The sequence below is a fragment of the Aythya fuligula genome, chromosome 23, assembly GCF_009819795.1.
Source record: "Aythya fuligula isolate bAytFul2 chromosome 23, bAytFul2.pri, whole genome shotgun sequence".
NCBI classification, from domain to species: domain Eukaryota; kingdom Metazoa; phylum Chordata; class Aves; order Anseriformes; family Anatidae; genus Aythya; species Aythya fuligula.
Genome location: NC_045581.1, coordinates 3932540 through 3957540, shown reverse-complemented (window position 1 = coordinate 3957540; position 25001 = coordinate 3932540). Strand labels below are relative to the sequence as shown.

Here is a 25001-nt window from a genome sequence, read left to right as displayed (position 1 = left end):
CGGCACGTGCCGCCCGCCGCGGGAGGGGAGTGGGGAGAGGGGGGGGGGAAGCAGGGCGAGGCTGGGGGGCTCGCGCCCCGCTCCCCGCCGCCCGCTGCATGCCGGGAGTTGTAGTTCGCGGAGGGGCGGGGCGGCGACCCCCGAGGGCCGATGGCGGCCGGTGGGGAGGGTGCGGGGTCGCGACGCGGAGCGCGGCGGCTCCGCGGGGCGGCTCGGGGGGTGCGCGGCTCTGCGGGGCGTCCTCCTGCCGCTCCTCGAGGGCGGTGGGACTCCCTTTGTCTGCCATCCCCAAAGGGATGGACGCTCACCTCAGTGCCACCTGCCTCAGGGATGGCCACTTATGCCTCAGGGGTGGTCACCTACACCTCAGGAACATTTACATCAAGGATGGCCACCTGTACCTCAGGGGTGGTCACCTGCCTCAGGGATGGCCACTTACGCCTCAGGAATGGCCACCGATACCTCAGGAATGGTGACCTACACCTCAGGAACATTTACATCAGGAATGGCTACCTGTACCTCAGGGATGGCCACTTACACCTCAGGAATGGCCACTTATGCCTCAGGGATGGCCACCTATACCTTGGGGATGGCCACCTACCTCAGGAACACTTACCTCAGAGATGGCCACTTACACCTCAGGGACGGCCACCTACCTCAGGAATGGCTACTTACACTTCAAGGATGGCCATCTACCTCAGAGACGGCCACTTACTCCTCAGGGACGGCCACCTAGCTCAGGAACACTTTCTTCAGAGCCACGGCTACCTCAGGGCCACGGCTACCTCAAGGTGACAGCCACCTCAGGGCCCTTGGTTGCTGCAGAGCCATGGCCACCTGAGGAGCCTTGGTCACCTCAAGGCCAGCCAGTTGTCTCAGCGTCTTTGGTCATCTCATGGCCATGGTCATTTCGGGTCTCTTGGTCATCACCAAGATGACCACTGCATACCTTTGCTCACCTCCAGGCTGCAGCCACCACAGGCTGACCCCACAGGGTCTGGGTCTGACAATGCGTTGGCCCCACAGCCCCTGCAATGACGTTTTGGGAGACGTTTTTGGATGGCCACCCAAACGAATGACGATTTTGGGTGGCCACCTGGCCACCCTCTCCTATGAGGTGACACCAGCAGGTCCAGAAAAGCCACAATTGTCTTCAAAACACAATTTCCATGATATATAATGTGCAATGGCTGCATATAGAGGACCCTCCCTTGTCCTACGGGCTGCATTATGAGCAGTTCCCTTCCCGAGATAACGCCATTACCACGCATAGATAAGTGGCGTGCTCACAAATGGGTTTTAAATGAACTGGCTGCATTTTTGCATGTTCTGTACAAATCACTCGTGTACGATTGCTGCGGTAGTTCTCGTGCTGCAGTCACTTGAGTTAACACCAAGAGTCAATACACATAAAAGGCAGATGGCCAGAGAAAAGCACAAATCTTCTGCTGCAACACGAGCCCAGCAGCGCAGTCTTTGTACCCAAAATACCAAAGAAAGGACTTTTCCAAGGGGACCCACCCTTCTCGTGCACAATCTCAAAACCACGGATTTTGCACCCAAAAAAATAAAAAACCCTACCTTAAGGAAGGTTAATATTGTGACAGAAATATATGAAGCTTTCAAAACAGAGATTATTTTAAACACTTGCCCTGTTTTTTGCTGATCTGACGTCTATTTCCATGGAAACCACATCCAGCCGCCGAGCTGCTAGAATTGGGAGAGGTTGCTGTCGGAGTGGCTGGCTGGGCATGGGAAGAGCCATTTTCCAGCAGCATGGTGGAGCTTTTGTAGGGTGGAGGGGGCTTCAGATTCAAAATGGTTTGCCTGCTTGGCCATTCAGGATCGTGCCTGGTACATTTACAGGGTTCCTGGCTCAAAACCCAGCAGTATACGCGTTGCTATCACACACAACACGTGTTTTTAAGTGAAACATCTTGAGTGCTTGGATTAAATTGCATTAAATGGTGCTGGAAGACAAAGAAGCCAAGAGATCGTGTCATCAGCTTGTGTTTTGCTTTATCATTCATTAATTAGCGTCCATGTGGATCAACAGCATGTTGGATGCTTTAATATTAACGCTTTTTAGTAAAATCAGTGAGCTTATCCTGGGATGATCTCAGGATTTCCCAAAGGAAATAAAGCTTCCTGGGCTTGGGGCTTTTTGTTTGGTACCTGTGACTGCCTTTAGTCACTCCTCATCCCCTGGAGAGATGATGATGAAACATCATTTTCAGCTTCTGAAGAAGGGATGCAGACTGAGCTATAACTGCAGTTGTGCAGGGGCTGTTCTCAGTGCTTTCCATCTTATTTCCTGGGCTCTTCACAGGAAAGGAAAAAAAAAAAAAAAAGGAAGAAAAGAGAGAGAGAGAGAAAGACGTGAATGTAACTTACCTTCCTTTGCAGACCAGCTTTACAGCCTAAATCATTTATTTCAGATAAGAGCTCTCATACGTAAGAGGCAATGTGCTGGGAATCAGATTTGGGATCTGTCCTCAGCTCTGACATTTTCTGTTCCGTGTTGCTTACACGGAGACTCTTTACTAACCTCTTCACAACACCTGCCACCACTGGTTTCAATTTAAGCCAAAATCTTGGAGCACTGCTGTAATACAAAGAGGAATTACAGCCCTTAGCAGCTGGAAATGCATGGAGACGATCTCATTTTTGGCCTCATTGCAGGAGGGTTTTTATTTTTGGAACATTTCATAAGACCCGCTTGTTTGTGTGGAATTTATTTTCGTCGGATCTCAATGAGAATGGAGTATATGAAAGGCTTTTATTCAATTTGCATTTGATTTGTGTTTATCAACACTTTTACTGGGATTCTAAACAGACTCCTTTCGGCAAGCCGAGCAGCGTGTGGCTGCAGCAGCTTTTGTCTCCTGGGCTCCTCATCACCAAGAAGAGCTTTTTGCTCTAATTCCAGTTTTTCCAAAAAAAAAGAACAAGCATCATGACGAGAAATTTCCTTCAAAATGCCACCATTTAACCCCCCAAAAAAATAAAAATAAAAATAAAAGGCTCAAGAAGGAACACACTGAAGCCCAAATCTAACCAGATCAGCCAGATGAATCAGACCAATTTGCATCTTGGGACACTAACGGACCACAGCAGAACCTGCAGGAGATATTCCCAGAGTGGGAAGGGGTGAAGGCTTTTACAGACTGGGGATTTGAGTTGTTCTCAGGGTCTGTGGCTGCCAGTGATGAGTGCACCTGCATAAAATCGCTGCCCTCGTGCTGGTCACAGCAACTGCTCGCTGCCAGCTCAAGTGGAGCTCGCTCCCGGCACAGACGAAGTGTGAGACCCCTCGGCTTCGTCTCAACACGCTCCGCTCCCAGAGAAGCAGATGAATCAAGGTCTCATCCCGAGGACTCCTCGTACGTGTGAATTTAGGCCGTGGCACGATCAGATTTAGCACGAAGATTAAAGAGTCTCCTCTGACGTGCTTATCGCAAGACCCCACAAAGAGGCTGACAGAATTAGGCGACGACTCAGCCCACGGCAGCTCTTTTAACTGGCAAAAATATTTAATCTCTAATAAGGAAGTGCGCTTTCTGAGTATAAAATTGCCACCCTGAAGCACCCACGGTGGACGGGCTGACAGCTTGTTTGTTAGGCAGAGGAGGTTGTAAAGCGCCTTTGTAAGTGACACGAGCAGCAAGTGCCTCTCCGAGCCTGGTAACAGGCTCCGTGTTGGTAAAGTTCAATTTAAAGCCAGAAATCCAATACACTGACCTGAACCAGCCATAGCCACACTTCCACAATAAATAACATGCTAGAGGAGATGGTAATTGAAAAGAAAATTGCTCTCAGAGGTAGAGAGAGGGGCCGCAAGGTTTTTTCCTGTCCGTGTTTTTCAGGCTTTGTGCTCACCTCCGGCAGATCTTCCTCCCCTCGACGTGGTGCTGGCACCTACGTGCTGCTGCCTGGAGGAAACGTCCTGCAGGAAAAATTGGTGGCTGCAGAGCTCTCCCTGATCATCAGGTACCAACACGTCTCAGCCCACGTGCAGCCTAGGAGCCCGTGGAAATGAAGAGGAAAACACGACTTTCAGGGAGTGTCTGCCTCTCCGTGAAAGCTCTCCCCTGGGCAAGGAGTGCGTAAGGTAATTGGTGTTTGCTTACTGGTGGGGTTTGGGCTGACACTGTATTTTATGCCATTAAGAAAATGTTCCCTTCGGAAAAAAAAATCGCACTTGCTGGTGTGCTGTTGGAAATGATTTAATTTCTTCACATCAGGCAGGGCGCCTGGCTCCTGGTGTGGGTTTGCTCTTCAAGAAATTCACTCGAACTCACTTAAGTCCTCCGTAAAATGAGACAAGTAAAAGACAAGTAAAAAAGACAAATAAAAGCACTCACCACAGATGGCGATTGCGCCTGCAGCAAGAGAGATGGAAATATAAATTAATTGCTCTGAAATTGGGGCAATATAACCCTGAGACATCACACTCAGCTCTTAACACGCAACGGCACCGCACGATACCCACATACTATGGTGATGGGAGCTATAAGGCTCTAAAGAGGGTGGAAAAATATGATAAGCTCCTAATATACTGATGCCAAAGGCTCCACGAGCACTTTGCTGTCCTTGCAAACCATCCCCCAGCACACGGGTACGGTGACAGACCCTGAAGGTTTGGCAGAGGCTCGTGGGCACCTTAACCCCGGGTGCAGCCCCGTGGCTGTCAGAGCGCTGCCCTTCCTCCCAGGCCGGGGCACAGAGGAGCACTGCCCGCTCTCCTGGCGTGTTTTTCGCTCTTTGTTTCCTCAGAAAATGGGGCTTTGTGCAATCGAAGCCCTTCCAGACCTCAGCCTCGTCTCCCGTCCCAGCTCCCGGCTCTGCAAGCCGCTCCCTGCCCCGCCGGTAAATATGGATGAGATCTCAGCGGCTCGAATTCCACAAGTTTCTTGAAAACAGATGGCTGGGGAGAGGCAAGAGCGAGGGAAAGGCTTCAGCACGAGCCCGACTATTATTAGAGACCGGAGACTTCGTGCCGGGGAGAGCTGCCGCTCCCTGCAGCGGGGAGCATTTCGGAGCCACTGGTTTCCTTCATGCCACCAGCAGATCCCCCAAGGCACTTGTGGGGCCCTGGGAGCAACCTGCCCGATAGAATAAGCGCCCTACACGTGGTCTCAGCCCCGTAACACCCAGAAACACGCAGGGAAAGCTGGCCCGGAGGTCTCCTCGCCTGGCTTCCCCCTCCTTGCTCTCAGCATCCTCGCCGCTTTCCCCTCCTGCTCCCACCCGCGGCGCCGTCTCCGCGCTTCCCATATGGAGTGCCGAGAACTTTGCCACTCCACGAAGCCTCTGCACAGCCCAGGGCTCCAAAATAACCGAGCTGCACCACCCAGCCATGGCAAGGGGCTGCGAGAGAGGCGCTAAGAAGGGCTTTACGGCCGGGTTTTCGCACGGGAGCCAACGTGAGAGGCACTAATTACGTCTCAGAAGTGCCAGAGTCAGCCCCTTCAGCTGGGATGGAGCAGGGGAGGCAGCACGGCTCTGACAGCCACCTGGAACAGCAACGCTCAGGGAAGCCATAAAATATTCAAGAGCGACAGAAGATTCCAGCAAAGACATTTGCTTTAGCTCTTTGCAAATGAAGGGGGCTGGGGGGGGGGAGCTGGGAAGAAAAGCCGGGTGTAGCACTAATTATTCCCTCGCTCCTAATTAGTTCCTTGAATTTAAAATACGGGCTCAGCTCGCGCAGAAGCTCGGCGAGCCCATTGTGCTATTAATACATCCCTGGCGTGATATAGTTAAAAATACTGCCACCCTTTCGAGACAAGATGTGGCTCGGAAGTGTCACGATGGGAGGAGCTGAGGGATGGAAACCCTCTTAAAGGAGTACGGCTTCCCCGGTGTCAAAATCCAAGAGGAATGGGCTTGGCACGACCCCCCAGGCCCAGCCTGCCCTCCCCGACTGCACGTTTGGAAATAATTCTTATTTTTTTTTGCAGGGATCTGCAGGTGGATTCGCAATCCTCAGGTGCCTGGCTTCCTTCAGACGGGCAGGGCAAGGTCAGATTCGGAACAAAAGGCAGGATTTGGAAGCATCCCCGCTCCGTGCAGCCACACTCGGGGAACCCACAGGTATTTGTCCTGCAGTGGAAGCACAAATTGTGGGCGAGATCTGGGTCAGACACCGCCGACACAACACCACACGCCTCCTCCCACGGGCTGCGTGAGCCACAGAACCAAGACAGGGGGGTTAACAGCACCTTCCGACCTCCTGGCCACGCGGAGCAGAGCTTCATTTTCAGATCCCGGTGCCTCCAGGACAAGCAGCAGCTCCCCTCCCAGCTCCTCCCGTGGTTCTGCATCCACGTGGGTTAATTCCTGCTCCATCCCGCTGGCTGCCTCCAGTCGCAGGGAAACAATATCTGAGCTTCACGTTTTGCTCGGTGCTGGTTGATCTCTTTTCCCCCTGCTCATTTCAGTCCATAATGGATCAATATTTGTGTGTATTAAGAGAAAAAAAGACCGGGCACGTCCACCATGGGCAAACAAAGGCAGCCCTTCACGGGGGAAAGCACACCTCTGCCTTTTGGGCAATAAACCAGTGATCTGCAGCCTGGGCTTCCTCCTAAACCGGGGGGAAATGACCAAAAATGATCCCTGCGATGTGTTTTGGGGTATCCCAAAACTAGAGAGACCCCACCCAGCCCCTTCCCTCCTCCCGTGCCTCAGTTTCCCTCAGTCCTTTCCCTCCTGTTAATCAGGGATCGTCTCTTGTCCTGCTGCAGCCCGAAACAGGGCTCCTGCTGCAGAGTGCAAACTCTCAAAAAAACACATTTATCCCCTCAAAATGCTCCAAATGCAGCTGGTTGGGAGCCTGCTGTGCCCGCAGCTTTGCATTTCGGTGGACTGGGGAGCTCAGCGAGGATCGCAGGAGCAGCTCAGCCCCGCGGCATCACAGCAGGGTACCAGTGTGTGTGCCCTGTCCCCGCTGTGCCACCCAGAGCAGGAGGAGCTGGTGCTCAGGGAGGTGACAAAATTTGAGGCGAAGCCCTCGTGGCTGCCAGCATCCGGGGTTTGCAGCCTGAGGTGGCCTGGAAGCTGGGTGACAACGTGCTGCCGAGCTGGGTGTCTCCCACCAACTTCACGCGAAGCCAAGTTCTGGTTTCCCATAGAAAAAAAAAAAAAAAATCGACACAAAAGCCAGCTCGTACTCACCAAGCAACGGAATCCCAGGAATTCTGCTCAAGTGGGTGCTGCTGGGTTTGGGGTAGGATTGGGGCGAGAGCTGCATCCACGTCCTGGCTGCTCCTCGGGGCTGGTGCCGCAGCCGGGCACCGAGCTCCTCGCCCAGAGCTCGCGTGGGGCTCGCCGGCACACACGGAGGGGGTTGCACACCTCGGGAAGACATGGGGAATCCAGGCCTTGTCCCTTAAAAACACGAGAAAAAAAATAAAAATAAAAAAAAAAAAAACAAGACACACACACACAAAAACCCAACAACAATAAACCAGCTCCAGTAATCGCTATGGTAATTAAAAGGAGGTTTCAAGGCAAGTCTCAATTTGCATTAATTAAATCAACCGGGGGAGCTTCGGTGGAGTAAACGAGGTTGTCTGAGGAGCAGCAAACGCTGCGGCAGGCTGGGGCTGCTCGCTGCACATTGCTGCACCTCCCTGCACCTCGCTGCACGTTTCTGCACCTCCCTGCACCTCCCTGCACCTCGCTGCCTGCACGCATGGGCTGGGAGGGTCCTGCAGCTGCGAGGGGCTTCCCAGCAAGGAGGAAGCCGCAGGGAGCAGGGGCTGGGGAGGTTGGAGGGGAGGTTGGAGGGGAGGATGGAGGGGATGCAGCCAGCTCCGAGCTGCTGGGAGCCGCACACCCGCTCGGTGCTGCTGGCTGTGAGCCCCGAGCCCGCGGAGCCGCAGCAGGTCGGCGAGCGGAGGTTGCGCTGCGGCGAGGCGTGGGGAAGAGGAATTTGCCCGTTCACACCCCGGCCAGGCTGCGAGCACAGCTGTGAGGGGAATACAAATGGGCAGCTGGGGTTTTTTGTTGTTGTTTTGTTTCGAATTTATTTTTAAAGGCACCGGTTTGAGCAGGAAAGCCGGTGAGACGCAAGGTGCTTGGCTGCAGGTAAGTCCTTCCCAGAGCAGAGCTCCAGGGCCGGCTGTGTCCCCATAACCAGCACAACCCCAAAACCCCACAGCCAGCGGGACCCCACAGCTTAAAACCCAGCTCTGTCACGTTCAGCCCCGCTCTGTAGGTTCAGGCTGACCCAGAGCTGATAAGGGAGGGTCAGTAGGGCAGCTGGCAGCCCAGGCTAACCTTGAACTGCTGCCTCCTGCCAAAATAAAACAAAACAAATCAAATCAAAACAAAACAAAACCTTTCTGGCCAGCCCCAGCGAAGCAAAGCAAGCGAGCTGGGAAGCAGGGCAGAGGTCTCCACCGCGTGGCAGTGGGGTCAGGGGGTGCTGGGAGAGGGATCCCACAGCAGCCGAGCTCAGGGGAGCTCAGAGGGGACGATGGAGTGGCAACAGCAACACCAGGGCTCTTCTCAGCTCTCCTCGTTCCTCTTCTGGGCAAGAAGAGAGCTGGGGACAGGGCCCCAGTCGCTGCCTCTCGCCGTTAGGCAGGATGCAGAAGCACGGCCACCTCCTAACAGGCTCTGTCCCCCCCAAATCACTGCAGAAATCGACCTTGAGTGTCCCCACCCCACCCTCAGCATCTCAGCGTTATCACGCCCCAGCCTGCTCCCAGCACCAGAGGCTGTAAATCAGTTAAAAAATATCTCTGGAAGCCTCAAAAGCTTCAAAAGCACCGGGAGCTTCTGGTCCTGTCCGTGTCGGCCCTTTGTGCCACGGGAGGAGGACAGGAGATGTGTCCTCTGCCCTCACCTTCCCCTCACCACCCCAGAGCATCCCCAGCCCTCGATTAAGAGGAGACGGCGAGGAGGGGACGCGGCTGTCACATCGGGGCAGGGAAGGACCCTGCTGCTCCATTCCCTGCTTCCCCCAGGGCCCTGGGGTTTGCTGGCACCAGGCGAGGAGCAGCTCAGGCCCCCAAACCCGAGGACACCTTGCTCCTGTAGGGTCCCACGAGCTGTGGCAGCGGGGGACAAAGGATGGGCAGGTGGCGTGCCACCACCCCGCTGGTGCCAAGGCAGCACGTCCTGCAGCACAGAGCCCATACGGAAATCTGGGGAGGGTCTGCGGGGCCCTAAACCAGCAGCCACCGTGCCACCAGGCTGCTTCGGGACAGCTGAGGGCCGGACCCTCCTAAAAAAGCAGCCCCTGTGCTCACGGCTCCGGTATTCCTGGTTGTAGAGGCTTCTGGGCTGCTTCCAGCACGTGCTTGAGCCTGCAGCCTGCTCGTGGTGCTGCCAGGCTGCTCAGAGATGTTTCCTTAAACCACTTTCTTCCCCTCTTTCCCCTCCCCAAATTTTGTGCTTGAAGCCAGCGACCAGCTCAGCTTCCCGGTCAGATCTGCCTCACCTCCACGCTCGGAGCCCTTTCGCTGCGTCTTCACCCTGGTTCTTGTGGCCCCGCTTGCTCCGTCCCCAACCCTGCCCCTGCCACGTGTGTCCCCGAGCCCCACGCGTGCCAGAAGGCCGCCACCCCAAGGATCCCAAGTCCTTGTCCCTTGGGGTTTTATTCCCCGAGCTCCTCAGCCCTCGCTGCCCCGCTGCAGCCCTGGGGCTGGGAGGGATTTCCTGGCACTCCTGGCGAGCGCCGCAGCCACGTCCTGCACACGCAGTCCCCAGGCCCTGCTGTCCCCAGGGGCCCTCCTGCTCTTCGGGGCTGGCTTCCAAATGTCCTCGTGCTGGCTACGAGCAGACGATTCCCCGGTGCCCGGGGTTAGAGGTTGGAGAGGCAGGGAGGTGCTGCTGGCACCACCGAGTCGCCGACGCCGTCCAGGAGGTGCTCCCAGCGATCGAAATCCTCCTGCAGGTCTGTGTGGGGCAGAGCCGGGCACGGGGTCACTGCGGCAGCTCCCGGCCTGGCCCCGCGTCTAAAAGAGGAGCAGCCACCGGGCGCCTTGCTTTGTGCAGCGAAGCTTTGCCTTAAGGAAAGGGGAGACCCCAAAATTTCCCAACCGGTGACCCCCAACCCTGTGGGGTGCCAGAGCCTCGGCCACAGGAGGACAGGAGCCATATGGATCATGGCCATATGGGATGGGAAGCCCCAAAACAACCCCGGGGAGGCAGCCCTGCAAGCTGAGGGCCCTCGTGCTCTCCCGAACCCCATCCAACATCCCCATACCCGCACCGTACCGAGGTGCCTCTGCAGGAAGGCCAGAGCCGCCCGGCTGATGATGTCCAGGCCCTTGTGGGGGTCGAGGGTGCCCCCCACGTTGAAGATCCGCCTGACGAGCTTCCCGGTGAGGAAGGCGAAGTCGGTTTGGCTGTGATGCACGGACCCCCTGGGGAAGGGAAGGGAGCGTGGCAGGGCTGCTCCTGCTCCCGGCCGGCTCCTCGCTGCTCCTTTTGGGGTTGGGGGGATCAGCGGGTGCCTGCCCCCAGCCCCGCCTCACAGCACGGTTATGATCCTCGTCTGGCTGTTCCTGGAGCTCAGCCTCTTCATTTTGGCGATGCTTTCCGGCGTCTGGAACTTCTCGGCGTTGATGAAGAGCACGGGCCTGGGCACCTCCGGGTACAGCGTGTTCTCCAGAGGGAACATCCAGGCGTCGAGAGCCACCGCGCACCTACACGGCACGGACACACGGCGCTGGCCTTGGGCAGCCCCCGGCCCCCCCAGCCCCTCGGGAGCATCCCCGGAGCTGCTCACCTGAAGCTGGGCTCCTTCACCAAGGCCAGCACGGCAGTTACACCCCCAAACGAATGCCCCATGACGGCCACTTTGGCCAGATCAACACCATCCTGCAAAAAAAAGGTGACCCGGCGTGGCTCCGCACACACCCCCAGGAAAAACCCCATGAACCGTGAGCCGATCCTGCCTGCGAGGGGCACCCAGCAGGGGCACGACCCCCCCAGCCCGACGAAGCCCCCCGGGTGCTCCCCCAGCTCCGGGCACCTTCAGCACGGAGAGGTCGAAGTCCGGGTGCAGGACGTTGGGGACGGGCCGACCGCCGCGCACGGCCTGGAAGAGCCGCAGCGCCCGCACGCACTCGTTCGCTCGCTGATGAACCTGCAGCGAGAGTTACCCCAGGCAATTAGCCCCCTGCTAATTACAGGCAGAGGTCCTCACCCTGCTGCTTTCCCCAGTGTCCCCCCCAGGCTCTTCTCTCTAAGCCCGCAGGGCTGCGGTGAATTTTTTTGGGGTGTTTTTTTTCCTTTTTCTCTCTGATTCACTCCGTCTGCTACCACAGACCGCTGGAAATAAACAAAAGCCCCCGAAATCCCTCAGTGCTGAGCCGTGCCGGGGTCACGCTGCCCTTCGGCCGAGCCTCTGCTATATTTATAAAAATAATCATCTCTGCTGGATTTATTGTTCCCTTTCAACGCAAAATTTCAGCACGAGCACGAGCTCGTGGGGGCATTTTTCTGGGGAACTTTTTCCCTTGACGGTGCCCCGTGCTGTGAAATGGGGTGGACGTGAAGCAAACGGGCTGGGAAGCAGCACCCGTAGCCCCCCCCAGCCCCCCCAGTACCTGCATGTTCCGAAAATAAAACTCCTTCTGCCCCGGGGGCAGCCGCTGGTGCTGGATCCACTCCTCCTGCCCGCTCTCCGCCGCGCAGAAATACGTGGCCGAGGCTGAGCCGTCCCTGCAGGGGGAGGGCAGGGGGCACATATGGGGGGGGGCAGCACCCCCTGCCTTACCCCTGCCCTATATCCAGACCCCTGGCGGGGCCACCAGTGGGGTCGTTTCCCTCCTGGGACCGCCGGACCCGCAAGGCAGCGGGGCCTGGGTGCCAACCTGTGCTCCAGCGCCGCCACCACGAAGCCCCGGGACGCCAGCTCCGTGCAGAAGGATGAGTACAGGGTGCTGTGAAGGGTCCCAATGGGGTCAGGGCTCCCACCCGGGTCCCCGTCGCAGCTCCAGCCCTAAATCCCAGCCCGTCCTCCTACCGAAAAGCCCCCAGGCCGTGGGAGAAGATGACCAGCGGGTAGCCGCCGCTGCGGGGTTTGAAGGGCCCCTTCCAGCTCACCGGCACCCTACAGGAGCCTGCGGGGAAGAGAAGGGACCCCAGAAAAAACGGGGGGGGACGGGCAGCAGGGTCCTGATTCCACAGCGCGACCCTGCTCGGCCCCATCACCACCCACAGCACCCTGCCCACATCCTCCTCGCACCGGGGATGGGGTTTGCGGCCTCAAATCCCACTAAGGGAGTAGGGTCCAAGGTCAGGGGTGGCACCCGGGATGGGGTCGGGGTGCCTTACCGAAGGCGACGTGGAGCAGGGGAGCGCCCCAGCGCGGGCTGCGGCCGCCGAATTGGGCCATCCCGCGGCTGTACTCGTAGCGGGGGATCCAGCGAGGCCGCTCGGCCCCCGCCCGGGGCTCGCAGGGGTAGAAGAGGCGGAGGAAGAGCCCCTGGGGGAGAGAGGGGACGGGGGGGGGACAGCGTGGGGACACCAGGGGCTGTGCCCTGCGCCCCTCGATGCCATGGGACATCCTCGGTGAGCTCAGGCTGCTCGTCCCCGTCCCTGTCCCTGTCCCCGTCCCTGTCCCCGTCCCCGTCCCGTACCTGCCGTGTGTGTCCCACCATGACGTCCACGCAGCCCACGCTGTGGGGTCCCTTCCCCGGGGGCAGCGCCAGCGACTGCTCCCCCCCCATGGCCCCTGGCTGCAGGCAATGGGTCAGTGGCCGTGCCCCGCACCCCGAACCCCGCTCAGCCCTTTCCCCGTCACCGAAACCCCACGTGGAAGCTGATATGGGGGGGTTCTGGCCCCATACCCAATGGGGCTGAGGGTTTTTAACCCGTCCCATGCCCCATTTGCCCCCCACCGTCCCCATCCCACCCCAAAACCCGGCCGGGCCCTACAAGGGGAGCGCGAGCAAGAGGGCAGTGCGGGGCTGGGGGGGCTCAGAGCCCCCTGGGGACACCCCTGGGGACATGGGGGGAATATGGGGGGGACATGGGGGGCACAGCCCTGTCCCCATCCCCCCCCCCGCAGAACTACAGCTCCCAGCATGCCCCTGGCTGGGGACTACAGCTCCCAGCATGCCTTGCAACCCCCCCTCCCCCCCCGGATTGCACAGCCCTGCCTGCAGCTCCCAGGGCTCCCCCCAGTGCTCCCAGTTACCAGTGCAAATCCCAGGGCGCTCCCAGTGCTCCCAGTGCCCCCCCGATAGCTCCCAGTGACCCCCCAATAACTGCCAATGTCCCCCATAACTCCCAGTGCCCCCCAGAGCTCCCAGTACTCCCCCATAATTCCCAGTATCCCCCATAGCTCCCAGTACCCCCCATTGCTCCCAGTGCCCCCCAGAGCTCCCAGTGTCCCCCCGATAGCTCCCAGTGCCCCCCCATAATTCCCAGTATCCCCCATAACTCCCAGTGCACCCCGGAGCTCCTAGTGCCCCCCAGAGCTCCCAGTGCCCTCCTATAGCTTCCAGTATCCCCCCTGGCTCACAGTGTCCCCCCCCCCATAACTCCCAGTACCCCCCAAAACTCCCAGTGCCCCCCTATAGCTCCCAGTACCCCCCCCCATAACTCCCAGAGTCTCCCAGAGCTCCCAGTGCCCCCCAGAGCTCCCAGTATCCCCCAGAGCTCCCAGTTCCCCCCCATTGCTCCCACTGCCCCCTCATTGCTCCCAGTGCCCCCCCCCCCCAATAGCTCCCAGTGCCCTCCTATAGCTCCCAGTATCCCCCCCTGGCTCCCAGTGCTCCCCCATAACTCCCATTGCCCCAGTAACTCCCAGTGACCCCTGTCCCAGTTCCTCCTCTGGCTCCCACTGCCCCTCCCACAGCCCCCCGAGCTCCCAGTTACCCTCTGTGCCCCCCAGCTCCAGCACCCCCCCTGCACCAGTATCCCCCAGTACCCCTCCCAGCACTGCCCGCGGTCACCAGTGCAGGGGGACACAGCTCCCAGCACACACCAGTGCTCCCAGTACTACAGCTCCCAGTGCCACGCGTGGGCGGGGACTACAGCTCCCAGTAGCCACCAGTGTGGGACACAGTGCCCAGTGCTCCCAGTGCAAAACCGGAGCTCCCAGTGCCACCAGTGGAAAACCAGAGCTCCCAGTACAAAACCAGTGCAAAACCAGAGCTCCCAGTGCAAACCCAGTGCAAAACCAGAGCTCCCAGTGGGAAACCAGAACTCCCAGTGCAAAACCAGTGAAAACCAGAGCTCCCAGTGCAAAACCGGAGCTCCCAGTGGGAAACCAGAACTCCCAGTGTAAATCCAGTGCAAAATCAGAGCTCCCAGTGCAAAACCAGTACAAAAGCAGAGCTCCCAGTGCAAAACCGGTACAAAACTAGAACTCCCAGTGCAAAACCGGAGCTCCCAGTGCAAAACCAGTAGAAAACCAGAACTCCCAGTGCAAAACCAGAGCTCCCAGTACAAAACCAGAGCTCCCAGTATAAAACCAGTGCAAAACCAGAGCTCCCAGTGCCCCACTCACCCCCAGTCCCCCCAACCTGTGGTGCTGCCGTGCCCTGCCTGCCCTGCAGCCGGGGCTGGGACGGTCCCCACGGTCCCCACGCCCCCCCCAGGGTCCCCACGACCCCCCCCACGCCCCCCACGCGTGGGTCCCGCTCCTCCCCCCCCGCTCCGTTCCCTGGCTCCCTCCCCTCCCCCCCCCCCCCCCGCCGTAATCCCCTGGGGATTAAAACTCCCCGCGGGGCCGAGCTGTGCCCTGGGCCGGGCAAAGAGCCAAAGCCTGGGTTAAAAATACCCTAAAACCCCCTAAATCCACCCAAAAGCCCCGCCAAGCTCCTGCCCACGCAGCCCACGCGGGGCTCCCGCTGCGCTCGGTTCCTCCCCGGGGAAACTGAGGCACGGGTGGGCTCCGGGGGTGTCACCGCGCCTGTCCCCACGGTCGCCCCCCCTGTCCCGCGTGGGAGCCACCCCCTTTCGGAACCCCCCCCCCCCGTGTCCCACGCGTGTCCCCGGGTTTCCATTGAAAGGATTCACGCGGCTCACGCTCCCACTCGAGTTTTTTTTTGTGTTTTTTTTCCAGTTTGCCCAGCGGAGGGCTAATTGGGGCGGGGGGGTAAAGGGGGGGTCAGGCCTGACGCTCCCCGTCACGGCAGAGACCCCCCCGAGAGCAAGGACACGCGTGGGGCCACGGGGCGTGGGGCCACGGGGCGAGCCGTGAGGTCGGCGCTAGGACCCCGCGGACCCCCGGGCTCCCCCTCCCACCTCGGGGAACCCCCGGCCCACGTGGGCCCCCCGCCGGCTCGGCCAATGGGAGGGCGCCGGGGGAGGAGGGAGTGTCAGAGAGCCACGCCCAGTGGGAGGGAACGGCCAATGGGAGAGGAGGAGGCGTGGCCGAGGGCGAATGTTGTGACGGTGGGAACGGGGAGGGAGGGGGCGCGGGGAGGGGGGGAACACCGAGGGGAGGGGGCGCGGGGAGGGAGTGGGGGGGGGGGGGCACCGGGGGAGGGACAGACGGACAGAGCCGGGGGGACGGACAGACGGACAGACGGGGGGGGGACCCCAGCTTGCCACGGGGTCCCGGGGACAGCCAGCCGGGGGGGGGCACAGGTAGCAAAGCCCGTGGGGGGGGGACAAGGACAGACGGACAGGGCACGGGACGGACAGACAGCACGGGGCAGGGACAGACGGACAGCGAGGTGACGGGGGGGGGGCACCCGGGGGCACTGACGGCACCGTGGGGAAGGGGGAGAAAACCGGGACGCCCCTAATCCCAATCCCTAATCCCAATCCCTAATCCTAATCCCGCCCCCAACCCCAATCCTGGTCCCAATCCCAAATCCCAACCCCAAATCCTCACCCTGATCCCAAACCCCATCCCGGTCCTGATCCCCATCCCAAATCCCCCTCCCAAACCCCCAATCCCAACCCTAAACCCCCCATCCCAACCCCAAATCCCAATCCCCATCCCCTCCCCGCAATGGGCTGCAGGCAGCACCAGGGTCCCTTTTGGGGCTGGGGGCCGGGGGGGCTTTGGGACCGACCCGCAGCCTCCCCCCGCTGCTCCTAGGGAGGCTCCGAGCCCCCCGGGGGGGCTGGGATGGGATCGGGGCGGCCGCACGCACCCAGCCACGAGGGCACCGGAGGAGCACCGAAGGTACGGGGACAGGGACGGGGCTGGGGAGGGGGGAAAAAAAAGGGGGGGAGAGATGAGGGAAATGGGGAGGGGGTGTCCCGGTGGCCCCCCCCGGGCTGACACAGTTGGCAGGGAGGCGATCGTGCGACCTCGCTGCCTCTCCAGGGATTTGAAGCCGGGCCAAGCGGCGGCGGTGGAATTGTCACCGCAGCCAGCCGAGGAAACGCAGCGCCGGGGGGACGGGAGGGACACGGGAGGGACAGGAGTGGGACACCGAGGGGACAGGAGCAGGACACGAAGCAGGACGCCTCGCACCGGCCCCGCTTCTTGCCCCGCAGCCGGAGGCTCCCCAGACCCCGCGGAGCCGGGCACGGAGAGGGGACCGCGGGTGCTTGGTGTCCCCGCACACCGGGGGCCACCCCGGAGCCGTCCCCGTTGCCACCGTCCTCCGTCAGCCGTCGGAGCCCGATGAGCCGCCGAGGCCGAGCGTGACCCTATGCAGGCCAGGAAGAAATACCTGCTGGTGGCCTTCCTCGCCTCCTGGCTCCTGCTCTTCCTCCTCCTCCTCGGGGACCGCCTGCGCCGTTCGGCTTTCATTTCCCAGCCGAGAGCCGGGTCCCCGAGGCGCTGGCCCCGCTGGGCCGATCGCTCCCTCCTGGGAAGCTTCGCGGACCCCCAGGAGCTGCAGGACCGCGGGGCCCCCCCGCCGCCCTCACCCCGGCTGAACGCCTCGTCCCGGTGCCGCATGGAGACCTGCTTCGACCTCGGGCGCTGCCGGCGGCACGGCTTCAAGGTCTTCACCTACCCGCGGCAGCGCGGCCAGCCCGTGTCCGACAGCTACGGCAAGATCCTGGCCTCCCTCGAGCGCTCGCGCTACCACACGCGGCGCCCCGAGGAGGCCTGCCTCTTCGTGCTGCCCATCGACACCCTGGACCGCGACCGCCTCTCGGCCCGCTACGTCCCCGGCCTGGGCCAGGAGCTCGGCGCCTCCCCGCTGTGGAACGGGGGCCGCAACCACCTCGTCTTCAACCTCTACTCGGGCACCTGGCCCCACTACGGCGAGGAGCTGGGTTTTGACGTCGGGCAGGCCATGTTGGCCAAAGCCAGTTTTGATGCTGGGAGTTTCAGGCCCGGTTTCGACGTCTCCATCCCTCTCTTCCCCCGCGACCACCCGCAGCGGGGTGGGCAGGAGGGGAGGCTGCGGCACGGCGCGGTGCCCCCGAGGAAAAAATACCTGCTGGCCTTCAAGGGGAAGAGATACCTGACCGGCATCGGGTCCGGCACCAGGAACGCGCTGCACCACATCCACAACGGGAAGGACATCGTCTCCCTCACCACCTGCAAGCACGGCAAGGACTGGGAGAAGCACAAGGACGAGCGCTGCGACAAGGACAACGTGGACTACGAGAAGTGAGTGGGGTGGGGAAGGGGGTGGGAGGGTGAAAGGGGGGAGCCCCGCGGGTCTGGGGGGTGGGAAATGGGGAGAGAGGAGGATTTGGGGCTGTCCCCCCGCGTCCCGGCCTCGTCCCAGCCCCAAGCTCCCCCCTTGGGGACATCGGGGGAAATGTGCGGTGGCACCCACTGCAAAACGGGATGGGGACACAAAGTTCGGCGAGTTTGTGGGGTCCCGGGACCAGGGAGCTGCACACCGGCTCCTCACCTCCCTGTCCTGCCCTCAGCCAGGGTGGTTTGGGTGGAAAAAAAGGGATTTGGGGCCAGGATGAGGCACGAGGATGAGCGGGGAGGTCGCTGTCCTGCCACCCGGGGACATCCCGCGGCCACCCGACCCCAAGAGCAGATGGAAGGGCCGCGTGGGACATCAGCCCCAAAGCGTCTTAGGAGGTGCCGGGAGGTAAAAGTGAAGCCGGGGCTGGGGGCATTGGGATTAGCCAGGGCTCCGGGGCCACCTGGGCATCGCCTGGCCCCGACACGGCCCCGTCAGCCCCCGCCCTGGGGCTGTTTTTTGGGGACGGGGCACGGCAGCAGCGGAGCCGCTTGGAGGGGGACGTGGTGGGCGCCCGGCACGGCCCCGAACAAAACAAGGAAGCCCTGACGGCAAAAGTGCCCGGAAACCACAGCGGGGCACGAGCCAAATATTTCCATCGGGAGGTTTCGGCCCCGCAGCCCGGCCGGCGCCAGCCTCCCCGCCACGGCTGCCGGCCAAAAAGGATGCTCGGACCCCCCCCCGGGATGCACGGACCCCCCCCAGGACACGTCCTGCTGGGTCCCCTCCAAGCGGGTGGCAGTGGGGTGGCCCCAAAAGGCGAGCGCTGGAGGTGCCCGGCCCTAAGGATGTCGCCGTCGGGGTTGTCACTGCTGTGGTTTCGTGGGGTGTCTGGCCAGGATTTGGGGTGTTGGCGAGGCAGGGAGCACCCCTGAGGATTTGGGGAATTTGGTGTCCGGGGGAGACGCAGGGATGATCCTACAGCAGTGGGTTTTGTTCCCAAATCTGCGTGCTGGTTTCCTGCGGGGATGCTCCAGGGTGCCCCAGCACCCACCGAGGGGGGCTCATCCCCACGTCCCCACCACAGCCGGGTCTGGGAGACCTTTCCCTTGGGGCCCAGCCCCAATTTGTCCCCGCAGCCCCCCCAGCTGGGCTGTGTGTGTGTCCCCCATCCCCTCCAGGCAGGAACAGTCGGGGTCTGTCCCAGCTCCGTGTCAATATTGGATTTTCCGGTGCGGTCACCCCTCCCCAGCAGCACAGACGGGGCTTTCATCGCCTGGGGCCCTGCCGGCCCTTCTGTCCCCCCCAAAAAAAAAAAAAACGCTGCCGGGGCAGGCAGGGCTGCTCCTGCCCTACAAGCCTGGGCACAGCGCAGGAATCACCGCGATTTTGGGCTCAGGGGTTTGGGTGCTGTGTTGTGGGGTGGCATGGAGGGGGCTGTGCTCCCCCCCGGGTAACACCGGGGGTCTCCTGACCCCGCTCTTTGGGGTGAATTTGGCTCCTGGCTCTGCCACGGGTTCCCTTGGTGGGCACCCCCCAGGGCACTGCAGCCCCACCAAGCCCAGCCCCGATCCATCCCAACCCCACGGGGTGGGTGCCCGGCCTTGTAGGGTGCCAACAAAACCCCGTGGGGTGCACGGGGGTGTGGGGGGCAGTGCCTGACCCCCCCCCACGTCCCCCAAAAAGGTTCGACTACCAGGAGCTGCTGCACAACTCCACCTTCTGCATCGTGCCCCGCGGCCGGCGCCTGGGCTCCTTTCGCTTCCTGGAGGCGCTGCAGGTACTGGGGGGGCTCCGGGGGGGACACACGGGATAAGGGACTCGTCTGTGGGGTCCCCGGGCTCTGTCCCAGCCCCTGTGGGGTCCCTCGCAGGCCGCCTGCATCCCCGTGCTGCTGAGCGATGGCTGGGAGCTGCCCTTCTCCGAGGTGATCGACTGGAGCAAAGCCGCCGTGGTGGGCAGCGAGAAGCTGCTCCTGCAGGTACCGGGGCCGGATCCTGCCCCGTGCTGGGCACCAGTTTTTTTTTGGGGGGGGCTGACCCCAGAGGTGGCGGAGGAGTTGCTGCTTTTGGGGTGTAAAAGCTCTGCAGTCAACTACCCCATCCTGCGTGGGGGCGCGGGGGGTCCCGTCCCAGCCCTGGGGCATCTCCGCAAACCCTCGGCGGGGTCCCGGGCTTGATCCTGCTCCACAGAGAGGGCTGTGGCCATGGCACTGGTTGTGGGGGACCCCTTGGGACCATACGGAGGTCCTGGGGGGGGTTAAACCAGCCCTGCTCGCCCCACAGATCCCCTCCGCCGTGCGCTGCATCCACCCGGAGCGCGTGCTGGCCCTGCAGCAGCAGACGCAGTTCCTGTGGGACGCCTACTTCTCCTCCGTCGACAAGATCGTGCACACCACGCTGGAGGTGAGCACAGCCCCACGGGGAACCCCCAGCTGGGTTATGGGGAACCCTTTGGGGCGCTGACGGCACCTCCCGGCCCCTCGCAGATCATCAAGGACCGGCTGCTCCCGCACCGCTCTCGGCCCCGCTTCCTCTGGAACGCGCCCCCCGGGGGGCTGCTGGCCCTGCCCGACTTCTCTACACACATCGGGGACTTCCCTTTTTATTACTTGCAGCACGGTAGGACCCCCGTGTTGTCCCCTAAAACCCCCCGGCTGAGCACCACGGGCTCGGTGCGCGTCCTGATGCCTCTGCTCTGCCCCTGTCCGGCCCCACTCGCAGGCTCCAGCCCCTCCGACAAGTTCACGGCCTTCATCCGCGTCGTCTCGCCGCTGTCCCAGCCCGTCCTCAGGCTCATCCAGGCCGTCTCCAGGTCCCAGTACTGCGCCCAGGTCGGGGGAGATGGGGGCTGGGGGCACTGGGGGAGCGATGGGGCAGATTCCCAGGGGCTGGGGTGGGATTTGGGTGGGATTGGGGTGGGATTGGGGGCGCTGACAGTCCTTGTGTCACTCTTGGGGACAAAGCTGCCCCCTCCTCGCGGTGCTGGGGCCACCCCTGGTTGCATCCTGGGTCCAAACCCTCGTGGGATGGTTTTGGGGTGGAAGAGGCGCAGCCCTACTGAGAGCTGAGCTGGAGCCGGTCCCGCTGCCGGATCTGGGGGGGGCTCAACCCCGCAAACCCCAACACGTCCCAGGGGGGCAGCCCCAGGGAAACCCCCTCGTGGTGCCCCCCAGCCCTGCTTTTCCACCCCGCTGCAGATCCTGGTGCTGTGGAGCTGCGAGAAGCCACCGCCACCGCTCGAGAAGTGGCCCCAAATCACGGTGCCCCTGAGCGTCATCGAGGGCAGGAGGGAGGTACGAGGAGCCGGGACGTGCGGGGAGCCGGGCACCCACCCCGGGGCACATCCCAAATTTAATTTCCCCCCCCTCTGTAGCCCAGCGACCGCTTCTTCCCCTACGCGGCCATCCGGACGGACGCGGTGCTCAGCCTGGATGAGCACAGCAGCCTCTCCACCAGCGAGGTGAGGCCATGGGCACTGCAATTCCTGGCCCCACGGAGCTGGACGAGCCCCGTGCTGAGAAAATGGGATGCTCAGCGGCCACCGTGGGGCTGGCAGGGAGCCGTGCCCGCTGTCCCCGTGTCCCCACACCCAGGGGACCCCTCGGGGGGGACATTGGGGATGGCGATGGGTCCCTGTTGATGCCACCCCCTGTGCCAGGTGGATTTTGCCTTCGTGGTGTGGCGCAGCTTCCCCGAGCGCATCGTGGGCTTCCTGGCCTCCAGCCACTTTTGGGACGCCGAGCAGCAGCGCTGGGGCTACACCTCCCGCTGGACCAACGAGCTCTCCATCGTCCTCACCGCCGCCGCCTTCTACCACAGGTACCGCAGCGCACCGGGAGGCCGGGGGGAGCCCCACGAGCTTGAGGGGGGGGCACGGACACATCCTGCCCCCTCCTCGCTGCCTCCCCCAGGTATTATCACAGCCTCTTCACCGGGTACCTGCCCGCGGGGCTGCGCGAGCTGGCGGGGGGCCTGGCCGCCTGCGAGGACATCCTGATGAACGTCCTGGTGGCCGCCGTCACCAAGCTGCCGCCCATCAAGGTGGCCCAGAGGAAGCAGCACAAGGAGGCCGTGCCCCAGCAGCAGGTTAGGGGGCGAGGAGGGGGTGCTGAGACCCTCCCCAAACCGGGAGCAGAGCCCCTGAACCCCACGCTTTTCCCCCCGCCCAGGTGAAGGGCACGGCACCGAGCAGCAGCCGGGGTTTCTTGCAGCAGCAGGACTGCCTCAACCAGCTGGTGGACTGGTTCGGGTACATGCCCCTCGTGTCCTCCCAGCTGCGCCTCGACCCCGTGCTCTTCAAGGACCAGGTCTCCATCCTGCGCAAGAAATATCGCCACTTGGAGAGGCCCTGAGCCCCGCCGGGCACCCCGACCCCACCGCACGGACCTCAGGGGAGCAGCGGATCCCTCCCGGAGCGAGCGCTGGGGTGGCTGCCCACGGGGTTTTTACTTGGTATTGGGTTTTACCAGTACGATATAGGGCAGGGCAGGCACGGGGATGGATGCAGGGTGAGCGGAGCCCGGCTGGAGGCTGCAGGATGCGGGATGAGCCAGCTGTGCATGGTGCTGGCACAGCAGGGGACCCCAGTGCCACCATGCCCAGCACATTGGGGACATCCTCGGGGCTTGGTGGTGGTTGCTGCGTTCCCACTCATGGTCCCCAGGCAGTGGCAGTACCCAGGAGGCTGCGTTTGGGGCTGCCCTACACCAGCAGTGTCCCTGCCGGGTGCTGCAGAGGTGCCCGTGTCCCTGTGATTGTTTCGGGCACTGTCCCCACCCCGCGAGCAGCAGGGAGGGGACAGCGAGTGCTTGAGCTTCCCAAAAGCAAACAGGGGAGCGATAAGAGGTGAGAGCAGGGCAAGCGTCCACCCTCCGCCCTCCCTCCCTCCCCAGGCTGGGATGGACCCCGAGCACCCAGGGGCTCCTCCCCAGGCACCCCTCCACCCCCTTTTTTTTCCCCAAAGCGAAATAAAAGGGATATTTCAGCTGCTTTTCCTGGCTGCACTGAAACTGTGAAAACCAAGGTTCCCCCCCCCCCCGTGCCGCCCTTCTCCACAGCCCTGGCCCCGTCCTTGGTCCCGTCGCCCGCAGACCAAACCCCGCGGACACAAGGTCGCCCGTCGGCGGGGCCGTCCCCTGGTGGGGCACTCGCTTTGCTCTGCTTTATTGCCTCCTGCTAAGAGTTCGTGGGAGCAGGACGGGGGTGCCAGGGCTCGGGGGGCTCAGTCGCGGGGGGGCTGGCACTCGCGGCAGTCCCGCATGTCCTCGGAGTAGCTCTCGATCTGGATGGTGGTGGTGTGGAAGCGGAAGGCGCGCTGCAGCCGCGAGCTGGCCTCCTCCAGCACCTCCTGCGCGTTGGCGCCGGTGTCTGCAAGGAGTTTGGGGGGGTGTCAGGGGGCTGGGTGAGCCCCCAAATCCTTTTTTCCCCCCCCCCCCCACACACACTCACTGATGGCGATGTGCACCGAGAGCAGCGGCTGCGCTGCCGTCAGCGCCCAGATGTGGAGGCTGTGCACGGCCTCCACGCCGCCCACCGCCAGCAGCGTCTCCCGCACGGCGTTGAAGTCCATGCCCCTGGGGGTGCCTGGGGGGGAGAACGGGGAGGGTGGGTGTCGGGCTCACGGCACCCATGGGTGGCTTTCACCACCCCGCCAGCCCCGGCGGGTCCCTACCCTCCATGAGGACGAGGAGGACGTCGCGGAGGATGGTGAGCGTTGTCCCCAGCACCAGGGCGGAGAAGAGGAAGGTGCAGATGGGATCCACGTACTTGTACTCGGGCTGGGAGAGGTGGCAGAGGCTGAGATCTCCCCCCCGAGTGCCACCCCCGGCCTCCAAATCCCCATCAGAATCCATCCCATCCATCTCCCCCCCGTGTGCAGCCAGGGATGGGCAAGCCGCCGTCCCCGTGTCCCCCTCCCGAGCGTCCCCTCGGCCCCCAGCACCTTAAAGAAGATGATGTAGGACGCCACGAGGACGCCGACGCTCTGCAGCAGGTCCCCCACCACGTGGACAAAGGCGGCGCGGACGCTGGCGTTGGGCTGCTCGCCCGGTGCTCCGTGCCCGTGCCCGTGCCCCGTCTGGTGCAGAGCCACCCCCATCCTGCGGGCAGGGTGGCAGTGACGTCCCCGGCCACCACGGGGGTCCCGTCCTGTCCCCCAGCACGTCGTACGTACACGATGTTGACGGCCACGGCGCAGGCGGAGGTGATGAGCATGACGCCGCCCTCGATCTCGTAGTCGGCCGAGAGCAGGCGCTGGGCCGCCAGGTACACCAGGACACCCGTCACCACCCAGATGGAGAGCACGGACAGCAGGGCCCCCAGGATCTCTGCGGAGAGCCCCGCGTTGTCACCGCACCCCGGGGTGCCCCTACCGCGCCGGGATGCTTCCCAGTGGGGTTCCCCAGGGGGCCGTGGTGTTACCTGCTCGGTGCCAGCCGAAATTCATGGTTTTGGTGGCGGGGCGGGAGGACACCCAGAGGGCGAAGAGGCTGATCATGACGCTGGCGAAGTCGGTCAGGAGGTGAGCGGCGTCCGTCAGGATGGCCAGGCTGTGCGCCAGGTACCCGCCTGTGCTCACACAGAAGGGAAAAGAAGATCGGGGGGGGGGGAGATCTTCCCCGCACTGAAGATCCCCACCCCGCACAAAAAGAGGGAAGAGATCAAGGGGAGACCCCCACCCGGAGCCACACACGGACCAGGTCACCCCAAACCCAAACGGGGCGCCCTGCCCGCTCCCAGCTTGCGCCCATTTCACAGATGGGGACGGGAGAGGCCACGCAGCCGCTCAGGGCACGACCACCCCATCCGGACCCCGCACCCGGCGCTCACCCACGGCTTCCCCCAGCATGAAGACGAGGCAGATGCCGGCGGCCACGTAGAGCTTCCTGCGCGCCCGCTGCTGCTGCCCGGGGTGGTCGGCGGCCCCCAACGCGTGGCAGTGGCGGCGGCGCCGCGTGCCCAGCTCCAGGGCGGGCGCCTGGCCCCGCAGCGAGCCGTGCCCGTCCTCCTGCACCGTCCCCAGGTAGGACCTGCGGGGGGACGGGTGACAGCGGGGGGACAACGGGGCACCAGGAGGTGCTGGCGCTGGGCACAGCGGGGTGCCTGGGTGGAGGAACCGGGGGGAAAAGAGGGGATGCGCTGCCCTCCCTTCGTGCTCAGCGCTGCTCCCCCCAGGTCAAAGGGCTTTTGGGGACGCCACGTGGGACCCCCAAGGGGAATGTGGGGGACACGTGCATGTCCCCAACCCGCAGGGCACCCCCTTACCCCGCTGCGCCCTCGGTCAGCAGGTGCCGCTTCTCCTCGCCGGCTGCCATTGGGGTTGGGGTTGGGGTTGGGGTCAGGATCGGGGCCGGTGACCCCGGTGGGTGCGTGGCGGGCGCTGGTGGCAGCCGGTGGCAGTCGGTGGCCTCGGTGGCGGCCGTGTGAAAGCGCCGGGGACTCGTGTGCAAAGCCAAGCCGGGGG

General features: G+C 62.6%; 3 protein-coding genes across 3 annotated transcripts; 1 reads left to right on the top strand and 2 right to left on the bottom strand.

Annotated features, from left to right (window-relative positions):
* Positions 1-9635: 9635 nt before the first annotated feature.
* Positions 9636-12695, bottom strand: PAFAH2 (platelet activating factor acetylhydrolase 2). The gene is made up of 10 exons (XM_032202356.1): positions 12606-12695; positions 12301-12451; positions 11990-12086; positions 11838-11906; positions 11571-11685; positions 10994-11107; positions 10748-10839; positions 10494-10664; positions 10234-10382; positions 9636-9912 (listed from the first exon to the last, which is right to left on the bottom strand). The coding sequence occupies exons 1-10, from the start codon at positions 12693-12695 to the stop codon at positions 9818-9820; spliced, it is 1143 nt and encodes a 380-aa protein (XP_032058247.1). The 3' UTR covers positions 9636-9817.
* Positions 12696-16000: 3305 nt separating this feature from the next.
* Positions 16001-22486, top strand: EXTL1 (exostosin like glycosyltransferase 1). Its single transcript, XM_032202191.1, has 12 exons — positions 16001-16114; positions 16432-17503; positions 19224-19317; positions 19411-19518; positions 19823-19942; positions 20026-20158; positions 20261-20370; positions 20737-20832; positions 20913-20999; positions 21198-21358; positions 21451-21625; positions 21709-22486. Exons 2-12 carry the CDS (start codon positions 16590-16592, stop codon positions 21889-21891), a joined length of 2181 nt encoding a protein of 726 aa, XP_032058082.1. The 5' UTR covers positions 16001-16114; positions 16432-16589; the 3' UTR covers positions 21892-22486.
* A 274-nt stretch (positions 22487-22760) lies between these two features.
* SLC30A2 (solute carrier family 30 member 2) lies at positions 22761-24852 on the bottom strand. The gene is made up of 8 exons (XM_032202190.1): positions 24803-24852; positions 24368-24567; positions 23960-24106; positions 23712-23865; positions 23481-23637; positions 23211-23316; positions 22988-23122; positions 22761-22906 (listed from the first exon to the last, which is right to left on the bottom strand). Exons 1-8 carry the CDS (start codon positions 24850-24852, stop codon positions 22761-22763), a joined length of 1095 nt encoding a protein of 364 aa, XP_032058081.1.
* Positions 24853-25001: the final 149 nt, after the last annotated feature.